Below are 12043 nucleotides of genomic sequence, written 5' to 3' on the forward strand. Positions count from 1 at the left end.
ATACTATCATGATTATATACTTTTTTTTTTCTTCTTTGAAGAAAAAGATAAGCTTATTTTGGTTAATATCAAAATATATTGTCAGTTACTTTTTTTTTGAACGTAATGTCAATTATATGATTTCTTAAAAAAGTATATTTGATTGGATTTGAATTATTTTATATTATTGTTTACAGGAAAAAAAAAGGTATACTTTATACTTTATTATACTTTATTATACTTTATTGATACTATAAATAAACTTGATGAGAGTAACACTCTGATGAAACATAAAACACCCACCTCTTGTCTGTAGTATGTGTCATATTGAAACCTCTCTAGGACAAAACTCATTTAAGATAAAAAAAAATTGATGCATCGGAAAACTGATTAAAACTTATTTTAATTTGACCAAAGAATTTTAAAAATTATTTTAAAAACAGTTTATTTACAAAACAACCAAAGATACAAAAAATAAAATTGAGAGCATAATCAATCTGGCACTGTGTTATTACGTTGAACAGAAAATTTGCCCAATTCTATTTTTTCAAATGATTTCATATCCAATCAAACCAATGCTAGATCCTTACTGTTTTCAAGAAATAGATTAAATAATACAAACTTAAAATTAAAATTAATACAAGGTTCCAAGACATATATTCACTCCATATAATAAAGTGAGCTGGAAAACATCTTCCACATAGTGAAGTCAATACTGGCTAAACAGTTTAGATAGCATCTAATTACAAAAAGATTATATAGCATCTAATTACAAAAAAGCCACAGTTACTGATTCAACTGTTTCTAACAACTATGGTTAGTTTCTATTCTAGCCAAAAGATGCAAAAAGAAGTTTCACTCATAAGCTTCATCTTAATAATAATAAATGAAGCATAGCATTCAGTTTTGATGTGCTTTGTGACTTTTGAAGAAGAGAGTTGAACAGAAGGCAAATCTTGGCATGCAAAATCATCATCTAGTGTATCCTTTGACAATCTCTTAGCAGGAGTACAATGTCCTATTGATGTAGTATCAGAATCAGCTGTTGCAGACAATGATTGCTGAAAATTTAAGAGAAATAAATACCAATCAGCACACTTCCAAATTATTGGAGCAGGTTTCAATCTTGCTTTATATCTTAGTAAGACACTTACAATCTCATATGCATCATCTTCTTTGAGGAAGGAGCTAATTGATTTCCCTTTCTTGCTCATTAGGGAATCCTACAGATAAAATCATGTGTTAAAAGTTTATAAATCCAAACTTTTTTCATAAGATGGATCAAAAGATACCTCATCAACTTGCAATTTGTCCCTTATGCTTTCAATGGTCTTTTCATTATCAGAAACTCCTGTGACAGAAAACTGTTTGTAGCCGGGTTGAACCTTAACTTTAAAGGCAAACAGTTTTCCAAGAATGCAATCAATTGGTTCTGGAACAGCCATTGCATCAAATTCACCTTCCTACATAATGACGAAACAATTAATCTCCAAAAGAAACATGCATAAGACTTTAGTGTAAGTTGTGTAATTGTATATACTAACATCAAGAAGTTGCTTCTTAAGATCAATAGCAGTTTGCTTCACTAATTGGATACACTCTCGATCCCACAGCACAAATTTTGAACTATTATTGTTATAGGATACCATAACTTCAACCCTAAATCTGGAAATACATACATTAAACAATTAGTAAAGCATATCATATGCAAAAACGCATTCATCAAAACATAGATAGTGATTAAAGTATATAACCTTGGAACTGTTTCAGTGTTTTTTTTTCCCACATTTTGGACAAGTGAATGGTAGACTTGAACAATCTGACTTCCTATTGCACTTAAAGCATGCTTCATAGCTCCAACCATTTCCAACACACACTTTATCTATTTTGGCAACAGTTACTACATAGCATTCCTATCAAATACAATTCATGATCAAATTTGTAGTTGTGTATTAAAAAAATTGAAGATGACATAAAAACAATGCACAAAAAATTATGTTTGAACCAGATACCTTCTGAACCTCATTAAGCTGAGACAAACTTTTAACAATATCATTTTGCACAAATTTCTCTTCACTTGTAAATTGAGAGCATGAAGAGAATTGAGACATTTTTTGACTGTAAGATTCATTGACACATATTGAGCCCAACCTATAAAATTATTAGCAATTTAAAGAGATGTGTAATAGACTCAAAAATATAAATATAACAAAAAAATCATCTTGATAAAACTATAACCTGAATCTAATAAAAGATGACAAAATTGTACCTATTTTTATACTCCTGAATCTCCGCAAGAGGTTCATCAATGAACAATTTCGAACAATACATTGAGTTTTGGATGGTTGTTGGATATTTCCCTGCAAAAAAAATAGTGATTTCCATATTTCAAAAGTTAGTACAACAAAGTCAAAAAGCATAAGAGAATTTAAATTAAATATAAAATAACAGAACAAACCATTTGTCTCTTTTATCTTTGCAAGAGAAAGCAATATGACAACATGACCTTCTACATGTGTTTCCAGAAAACTTATCATCCTAGCTGCAAAGTTCTCCCACAAAGTACAATGAAGAGTATTGTTCCTTCACAAGAGAATAGAGAAAAATAAATGAATTTAAAATTGTACTAATCAATTACATAAGTTGCTAAAAAATAGAGTTAATAATCCTATAAATTTATAACCTTTCATCCTTTAAGACCAATACCACCCTTTTTGGCACACTCTCTTTTTGAATTTGTACGACATCTGACAATTCACCGATCACATCTACAAATAAAACATCAGTTACAACATAACTTCTATTAAAAAAGAATCCTAAAAAAGTAACTTTTGTCACACCAAATATCACATTACCTACTAACACTTCAGTAGATGCACCTCCCGCTAAGATGTCATCAAAGGGAGTGAAGTGATAAATATTATGAGGTATTTCAGGAATTTGACGCGCTTGCACTATTGTCCCTTTCATGAAAACTAATTTGTAAGGATGATTTGAAGTCCTAAATTGACCATCATTGTGGTTAACCTCAAAGTTTTGAACAATATAAGTGTTGTCCTCCTTAAGCATTGACTTCCACTTGTCAATATCGAATTTTTTCACTACAGCTGTAATTTTTCCTCCCTGCAAAAGTAGGAACATAAAAATCTCATAGTCAATAAGTGTAGTATTAGAAAATGAACATGAAGCCTCAGTTAAAGAAACTACCTTTTGATCCATAAATATCATTTCCATAGCATTCACTTTCGATGACTTCTCAACAACCCAAAGATTAGTTATTCTTACTCCCAATTTCCATGTTTCTTTTGAATCATCAACTTCAGCAATCAAGCTAGTCTTACGTGCCATACCTTGCAGGGAGAATGGCAACACAAATAAGGCTTCTAAATCTAAAACCAAATAAAAGAATAATATTTTTTGGAAATCATATTTGGCTTCAAATCTTCACAATCTTCAAAATCTGACTCAAAAGTGTGAACAATGTTTTGTGAAGGGATTTTTTTTTTAAATATAAGAGGTGAAACGGTGAACAATGTGCACACCTCAAAAGTGTAAAGCAAAGCAAAGTCAAATCTTTAGAGAGTAGAAAAAGAGGGAAACATATTGAAGGAAACCTATCATCTTTCTTGATAAAAAAAAACAAATCTTCAAAGAAAAAGATTTGAATTTTTTTTATTTACATGTGAAAAAAAGGGGGAAAAAATCAAACCTTGATGAGTTGTAGAAGACTAAGGACGAAGAAGAACAAATGCATTCACCGGTTCTTTACAGGAGAGAAGTGATGAATAGATTGTGAAAAATGTGAAATATGTAAAGTGATGGGAGGAAGAAAAGTGATGAGAGGAAGAAAAGCAATACCGTACTTGTGCTGCAGAAAAGTGATGAGAGGAAGAAAACAAATACGGTACCGGGAAAGTGATGAGATAGGATGAAGATGGCAGAATCCAGAGTAAAAAGTTAGAGAGAAATCTGGAATAGATAAGATTTTGCCTATATTTTTATTATTATTTCTCTTTCTAAAGTGTCAGAGTACATCAAGTTGGTTTGAATTGAAAATAAATTAGAGAACCTATGAAATGAAAAGCAACATGAATAAGACAAAAAATAAGAGAGGTAACAAAGAATGAAGGAGAGAAGAGAACTTAAAATAATCTAAAAAAATGAGAGCACGACACGTCACCAGTTAGGGTAGGATTTTCTTAGAGTATATTGATAACAACCCCACAAAAAGAGTTGCAAGTAAAGCCTGTACGGCCTCAAATGAAACAAATAATTAATAATGTTCTAAGAGAATTATGCTTATTAGGTACATACTCGTGTACCCTGAATTTTCAATTACAAATAGGAACTAGTGCATCTTCTTTTTTCTTGATCTATATATGTGCAGACAAATTCACACGCACTATTTTGTCGGTCACACAGAGTGAGAGAGATGGAGGAGCACGGTGGGGATGGTGGTAGGGCCACCTTGGCCGACATATCAAGATCACAAGATGGTTGGATTGCTTCTGTGACAACTGAGAACTTGTCCATATATATATTATAATATAGGATCACCACAAAAGTTAATTACTTGTGCATAATCTTGAATTAGACTCCCCATATCACATATTAGGGGATAACTGGATTAGTTAATGACTTATGTTAGAACCAATTAATTATCAGAAGTTTTTATGGTGAAATTTGTGGCTCTCAGTATGTAGATGTTTTTTCTTTGTCTTCTTTCTGCATTCAAGCTCCTCACACCTTTGCTTTCACACTAGATTTGTCAACATTTAAGATTCATATGTTAGAATTTTATTTCATTTGGGTTTATATTGATTTGTCTATTTTTATTTTATTAAAAATATGTCGATGGTACTTTCAAAAAAAATGTTGATGGTAAGATTTGCTATATCTTTTTTTTCTGTGAGAATTTTTTGAGCCATTGGGCCAGGAAGCCCAGCATTTTGGGTATAGGACAACTCTTTTACCATTTTAATTAGTATAATATAGGATTACAGGTTATCTTATGTTTTAAAGGGTACACCCTATTACTCAACTAATTTGATCAACTTATCATAAAAATCTATTATGATAAATGAGAGAAGATGAAAAAAAAAAGTGATTTTAGTTAGTATAACTAAATGAATATAAGTTTGTTTAAGGCTGCAACAACTTTTTCTGTAAATATGTTCTATTGAGAGGATTGCACACCCAACCTATAAGACTTGAAGAATCACTTTCCATTTTAAGATTAAAAATGTTAAACTCTTGGCAGAAAAAAGGATTGAAAATTTATTTTTCTCAAACTGAGCAGTATTTATAATTTTTTAATAATATTTGAAATTGAGATTGAGTTTATCTTTCTGGTCAACTCAGACCAGTCATTTTGTTGCCCGATCTTTATTAAAACTCTACCTCATTAGGTATCTTCGGGTCTAAAGACCAATTTGGGTTTTTTTTTTTGTCAACAATCGAATATCATCGAAAAAGGCCCAAGGCCTCAAGATACAAGGATACAAAGCTGATCATACACAGCCCAATTGATATTACAAGATTAAAAACAAAGCTATGCCAGCAGTGTAAAAAGGAGTGGAAATCAGTTTCACTAGGGACAACAACTAATCTGGGAAAGCTAACACAGCATTTAGTGCTATTAAGTATATACAGAGGTCCCCAACGTGATAGGCATCCTTTATTTGCAATTTTTGTTGGGTCAAAATCCAAATATGCAGTTTTCTTTTTTTGTCAAGAAACCCAAATATTTGTAATTGTAAATAGTTAATCATGCACAGCCACCAGATTTTGATCAATGGCTACTTATGCCTTACGGGCTAACTATGTTAACAAAAATAATAAAAGAGCATGGCTTCACGGGCTTACTACTAACTAGCCCATTTTTCCTTGGAGTTGTGCAAGAACAACTGAGTTGTTACCTTTTTGTTTTAGCAGGTGTATCAGTATCATGCATATGAGACAATGATGTTCAACCCAAGACTATTCACATCTTGGTGTGGGATTGTCTCTTTTAATGGAGTTTTCTTTATTGACAAAAAACAATGGAGTTTTCTTCCATACAATTTTTTTAACCTGAAGAAAATTAAACTTTTATCACTTGAATCAATCATGTAATCACTTGCGATTTGGGAATACAAAAGAAAATCAGCTAATTTAATTTTGTGCATTTCTCTAATATTTTGGTTGAGCTTTTTGTAGAACATTGGCAATTTGAAGTAGCAATGTAATTCGTCTAACCATAGTGTGAATTGTCTTGTTGGTTTTCCACTCCCACTTTTTCCTTGAGTAGTGTACACGTTACGATAGAATTGGAATATATAAGCGATAGTGGAAGGAAGAGACTTGAGTTGTTGGTCAAAAAGCATGGAGTATATATGTTGCATGCAGGTCGTGGTTAGTTTCTCCTAACCTTCATGGAAGTTGTGATGATAATATTATATAGATGAAGATTTTTTTGAAATGTTATATAGATGAAGATTGATTACTCTAAACTCTAACCTTTGAAGTTTCCTTCTTGCTCTCAGTATAAATCAAACAGATGATTAATTTGACTAATTTTATCTTTTCAATTTAGAGGTATATATGTCTTATTTATGAGATTGGACATAGTTGAAATATGAGGTGATTTTTCATACTACTAGCACAAAAACATCTTTTAATCATTGTAAAAAAAAGAGAAAAAAACTAGACCATACTTGGGCCAAGTAGGTCCTCAAATCTAAAATTTCTTGGTAAGTCTTTTTTTGTGTTTGGGAGGCAAATTTTTTAGGTAAGTCTGAGAAAATAATAATAGTTGTTTCCGTAAGTGATTTTTTAAAATTAAAGTTATGAGTAATGAATGAGTAAGGTATTGGGAAGAAGGTGGGGGGAGGGAGGAGGTGGGTGGGAAGGAGGTAATAAGGAGGTGGGTGGCAAGGGGAAAAGGGAGTTGCTGGGAATGTGAGGTGTTCTGCTTACATGAAATTTAAAATTTTAAAATAAGTTTCATATTGCGTTTGCATGAATTTCCATTACTCTTTGACGGATAAAAAACTAACATCAATAAAGAAAAATCAAACCCAAAAAATTGGAGGTATAAAAAATGAATGTTTTTAAAGGACTAAATTTGAAAATGTGCTATATTACAAGGATAAAAACATAAAATAAAAAATTTATTGAAGAAGAAAGTATTGATTATAATTTCGGATTAATCAATCATTATTAACAAAACCTTTTCATTTTTCATATTCCTAGTCCACCCTAAGTAGTGACAGTATCAAAACTGACAAGTTTTATAAAAATGAACAAACATGAAATATTTGCATATTTATTAATTACAATTTACATGCAACTAAATAACCCAATCTTTCATTTAAAAAAAAAAAAATAACCCAATCTTTTGCTAATGAGAGCCCACATGCCCCATAGGGACATCTAAATACCCCAAAATTGAACATTCATACCAAAACAAAGGAAACAGAATATTGTAAGAGAAAATAAAAGATTTCCGGTTTTTTTCACAGGAAAAGATTTATTTCTTCATTTCACAATATCTCTTGACATCTCATGCAAGCAAGAAAAAGATATTTGCCTGTAGCAAACTCTTGCAAAGAGCGTTTTCTATATTTCTTTCATAAATAAATAAATACAAAAGCTTCTAGAGGTAATAGATCAAAAGAAAGCTCGTGACTAGAAATCAAAAACATTTAGTTTAGAATTCGATCCTGACGCTTGTTTAAGCCTTTTTCTTTTATAACGACAATTCTTGTAGTCTTTATGCTAGTTCTAGATTAACATATTGCATGTAGCTTTCAGAAGAAAAAAAAGAGTTCGATCCTGAAATGATACGAATAAAGAAAGATTTGTCGGGAGAAATATACTCATTCAATAGGATCTCAGCGTATCAGAGAAATTAGTCTGATAACGGTCAAGTCGACTCTCTGAAATAAAACACTTATTAATACAAATAAAATAAGATTAGTCGAAGAAATATACTCAATTGATAGAATCTCCGAATATCGAAATTAGTCTTATGACGATTCGTCGTTGCGGAACAAAACACTTCTTCTAAGAAGAAAACCAAGACTAAAAGACCTTTTAGGCATAATTCTTTGCCTTTATTTTCTATGATTGAATGTGACCATTTGGATCCATTCTTAAATTTCAGTTGGAGCCGTCAATTTCATTCATATTCGTATTCAGCAGAAACATCAAACACATACAACTATCCATCTTTTTGTTCAGTTTCTGCTCCATCTCTCAATCTCACACAACCAACCAACCAACCATATCTTGCATGTTCCAAATTATCTCTTCATCCAATCCATTTGATTTCACTCACAAAACAACAAAAACGGCTCAATCGTTCATTCACTGATATTTCACTGCAGCCACATCCACCTTCACTGAACCAGGTTGGTTGTTGTCTTCAATTCGCAAAAAGATTGCTTTTTGACGAAAACCCAGGTTTTCTTTTCGTGAAACATCATTAAATTTGAAATCTTTGAATGTCCCATTTGCTAAAAATTTGTTTTCAATTGTTTTGGTTTTTTTTTTGGTTTTGCTGAGATTTTGTGTTGATAGGTCAACATGGAGATCGATAGAGCAATCAGAGAGTGTGACGATCGAAGGCTTCAGACCAAGTATAACAATGCTACCTATGTTATTCAGAGAGCCTTGGCTTTGTATTCGTAAGTCTTCTTTGTTTCTCATGACTATAGGTAATAGCTGTGACATGTGATTGATGGGGATTTCATATATGAGGAGTTAGATTCAGTTGTCTGTTTTGTGTTGGTTAGTTTAAATCTGAAGAGGAAAAGAATGTTATGTGCTGTTGACTTGATTTTTGGTTGCTGCTGCATCTGGAAAGGTGAATTGGTTATCAATGTGGATGGATGTTTGAATTGTCTAGGATCAGTTTGATGAGATTCTGGGGTGATATTGAGTTTCCTCCATAGGTAATTGTTGTCTTAGGGGCAAGCCATGTTAAAAATGCCAGTCTGTTGACTTGAACATAAATGTTATGAATGATGGTCTGCACAAGAAATTCCACATGGTCCAAGTTAATGGTGCTATCTCAAAAGTGGGAATAGATTTTCTGTTGATATGTGTATGTTATTCAAAAAGGGAATACAAGCTTTGTTTATCGACTATCGTTATTTATAACTGTATGCCTTTTCTAAACAACTTAACAATTCTTCCTGCTTCATTGGAGCAGTATTTTGCTCTAGTAGTACAACTCTATGTTTTGATGATTACAAGTTAACCTTTTGATATGAACAATTGTGGTACTCTAACGTGTTTTTCTGAGTGTGTTATTTACAGGCTCTGACCTCAACTCAATCTCACACAAATCAGAAGCACTGTGTTAAAGAGCGACCCAAGCAACGCTTTCGCATTCACCATGTTCAGTATGAACAGTGGAAAAGCTTCAGAAGTTCTGAAGTTATACAAACTCTGATGTGGACTCAGTCACTAGAAGTTCTGAAGATCCAGAAAGTCTGATAACCAAGAAACACTGAAGGCTCAGATATTCTGATGGTGTAGAAGACTCTGAAGATCCAGAAGCTGATTAGTGAAGTTCTGATGTCCAGAAGCAAGATACTCTGAAGACCATGTTCTTCCCTCTGAGTTCAGAATCAGAAGAAACAATGGTCAGAGGATCTGGGTTTTCCCTCTGACTCTGATCAACCGGCTTCACAAGCTCCAATATGAAGCATTCCCCTGATCAGAAGTCTCCTAGGTTTAAAGGTCAAGTCGCTATCCAAGTACAAAAGCAACTGTACCTTCCTGACTACCTACCTAACAGTCTCAGACAGAGCAGAAGCTGGATTTTCCAGAACTGCCCTCCAACGGTAGCATTTTCCATGCATCGCTCAACCCTAATCCTTGGAGTATATATAGAGACTGAAGACTGAAAGAAGCGGCTAGAAGCATTTACATACGCGCAAGAAAAACTTAAATTCTTCTAAGCTTTCTTTCATCTGAAATTCATTGAGTTTACTATTAGCTTTTTAGAAGCAAATCTCTTGTAAACAATTCTTTGATAAACAGTTTGTTTAGTTCCTTTAGGAGATCAAGGCTGATCGGATCCTAGAGAAGACTAAGAGAGTGAATCTTAGTGTGAGCTAAGTCAGTGTAATTGTTAGTCACTTGTAGGTTTCAAGTGCAGTTGTAACTCTTACCTGATTAGTGGATTGCCTTCATTCTAAGAAGGAAGAAATCACCTTAACGGGTGGACTGGAGTAGCTTGAGTGATTTATCAAGTGAACCAGGATAAAATCCTTGTGTGCTTTTCTATCTCTTATCTTTAGCACTTAAGTTCTCGAAAGATTTGTCAAAATCTTTAAGGTGGAAGCTTTATACTGAAAACGTTATTCAAACCCCCCCCCCTTTCTACCGTTTTTCATACCTTCAACCATAACGTGAAATCAATAAACAAAATCCCAAGATTAAAACCCCTAATCTTCGGCAAATCATACTGGAATCCCCTTCTTTATCGATTGCTGCTCCTTTCATCTCGTAGTTCTGCGTTGATCTGACTCTAAAACTGAAGTTTGTCCTCCAAATCGGCCTCCTTGAGATGAGATCCTGCGGGTTGAGGAATTGGTGAGGAAGGATTTGGGTGATCGGCGATTGAAGAAGAGATGATGCGATTCTGTGGGTGAAGCCAGTGGTGGAGCCAGGATTATTTTGAAGCCTGGGCAAAAAAAATTGAACCGCGAATAATTTATTCGATTTTTTTTTTTTAGAAAAAAGAATAATATATTAGATAAAAAGCAACCAAGAGAACAACCCTCTCAAGGTAGGGAAAAGGAAACTAGAGTCACCAACAAAAGATAAGTTTTCAACAGAAAGAGACAACTAGACAAACTAACAACAAAGCTTGAGGATAAAAGAACAAGAAAAAGAGGTAAACGAGGCACATAGTGATATACATTTAGATATATAATCTATAATGCAACATCTAAAATTGTTCTATAAGACACAACCAATAGACAATTAAATGTAAGGTTTGGGACTATAACACAATTATTAGCACTGAATGTTACAATTGCAAATCAGTTCCACCGGAAACAAGCTCATATCCCCTCTCACTCAAAGCCTGAAACATATTTAGTGTTAAAATACATGGAGTTATTCTCTTTTGTTATGCAAGGAGACCAACCCTTGTGTTGTATTCAAATACATGGAGTTAATATGCAATGCAAGGCTGATTCACTCTGCAACTATTAATCTGTAAAGCAACGCTAATTCATTTTTAACAATTAAATTAGCTCAAAATTCACATGCTTAACAATTGCCACTATTGAAATAGGCACATAGTATATTGAAATTGGATAGAACAACAACAAAAACACAAAAATCAGAATCACCAATGAAACACAGTAAACGAATGACAATACCCAATTAAGAATAAATGCTGAAAATTTCCTTATCATATAAAGCAAGTGAAATAGAACTAGGAAGAGACAAATCCAGAGAGAGGGGAAGAAGCAGAATCAACAGAGGAGACAAATCCAAAGACAGGGGAAGAAGCAAAATCAACATACCTAATAGAACAACTGAACAAGATAGAGAGAGAGGAAGAAGCAGTCACAAACAGGCACAACTGCAAGGCACAAATCAGGAACAAGCGACGAAGAAGAAGCAGGCACAAGGGAAGATTCAAGCCGTTTCAGAATTTCAGAGAATGTTTTCCATGTGCGTGAGCGTGAGACTAAGAGAAGAGAGGAAAACTGTTGTGTGCAAGGGCCAAGGGCAGTGTCAATCAAATTTGTTTTTGCCCATCTGAAATTCTTTTTTTTTTAAAAAAAAGGCCTATGGCCCAAGTAAAAAAAAATTTGGCAAGAAGCCTGGGCATGTGCCATGCCTAGCCGGAACCTAGCTCCGCCCCTGGGTGAAGCCATCTTCGAAGGGACTGAACAGAGTAAGTAGCAGTGTAATACGTTTCACAAAGCGTTTCAACTTTCACGTTTCACGTTTCAGCGAAAGAGGATTTAAGTTCCTTTTAAAGAATTAACGCTCATGATCAAAACCAACAAACGATCAGGATTGATTCTCTAGTCAATAAATAACACAATTA

General features: G+C 33.4%; 1 protein-coding gene across 5 annotated transcripts; it reads right to left on the reverse strand.

Moving 5' to 3' along the window:
* Positions 1-609: 609 nt before the first annotated feature.
* On the reverse strand, positions 610-3977 carry LOC130730317 (replication protein A 70 kDa DNA-binding subunit D-like). Of its 5 annotated transcripts, none has more exons than XR_009016313.1 (9): positions 3689-3970; positions 3187-3329; positions 2835-3102; positions 2663-2747; positions 2438-2562; positions 2249-2339; positions 1272-1442; positions 1134-1202; positions 973-1040 (listed from the first exon to the last, which is right to left on the reverse strand). XR_009016313.1 is itself a non-coding variant. In XM_057582286.1 (9 exons), the coding sequence occupies exons 2-8, from the start codon at positions 3325-3327 to the stop codon at positions 1746-1748; spliced, it is 996 nt and encodes a 331-aa protein (XP_057438269.1). In that variant the 5' UTR covers positions 3328-3329; positions 3689-3973; the 3' UTR covers positions 1523-1644; positions 1734-1745. The 5 variants fall into 5 exon arrangements, 4 of the variants coding, with proteins under 4 accessions (XP_057438272.1, XP_057438271.1, XP_057438269.1 ...); XM_057582286.1 differs by lacking the exons at positions 973-1040; positions 1134-1202; positions 1272-1442 and adding exons at positions 1523-1644; positions 1734-1892; positions 1992-2130 and having other exon boundaries at positions 3689-3973; XM_057582287.1 differs by lacking the exons at positions 973-1040; positions 1134-1202; positions 1272-1442 and adding an exon at positions 1743-1892 and having other exon boundaries at positions 3689-3977.
* Positions 3978-12043: the final 8066 nt, after the last annotated feature.

This window comes from Lotus japonicus, chromosome 1 (assembly GCF_012489685.1).
Source record: "Lotus japonicus ecotype B-129 chromosome 1, LjGifu_v1.2".
Lineage (NCBI taxonomy): Eukaryota > Viridiplantae > Streptophyta > Magnoliopsida > Fabales > Fabaceae > Lotus > Lotus japonicus.

Excerpts from the sequence above, each read along its gene's own strand:
- LOC130730317 (XM_057582286.1), bottom strand. The coding sequence starts at position 3,327 with ATGGCACGTAAGACTAGCTTGATTGCTGAAGTTGATGATTCAAAAGAA. Across the intron at positions 3,103-3,186 it reads TGATATTTATGGATCAAAAG|GGAGGAAAAATTACAGCTGT; the intron begins GTAGTTTCTTTA and ends CTACTTTTGCAG. Across the intron at positions 2,748-2,834 it reads ATCTACTGAAGTGTTAGTAG|ATGTGATCGGTGAATTGTCA; the intron begins GTAATGTGATAT and ends TTTTATTTGTAG.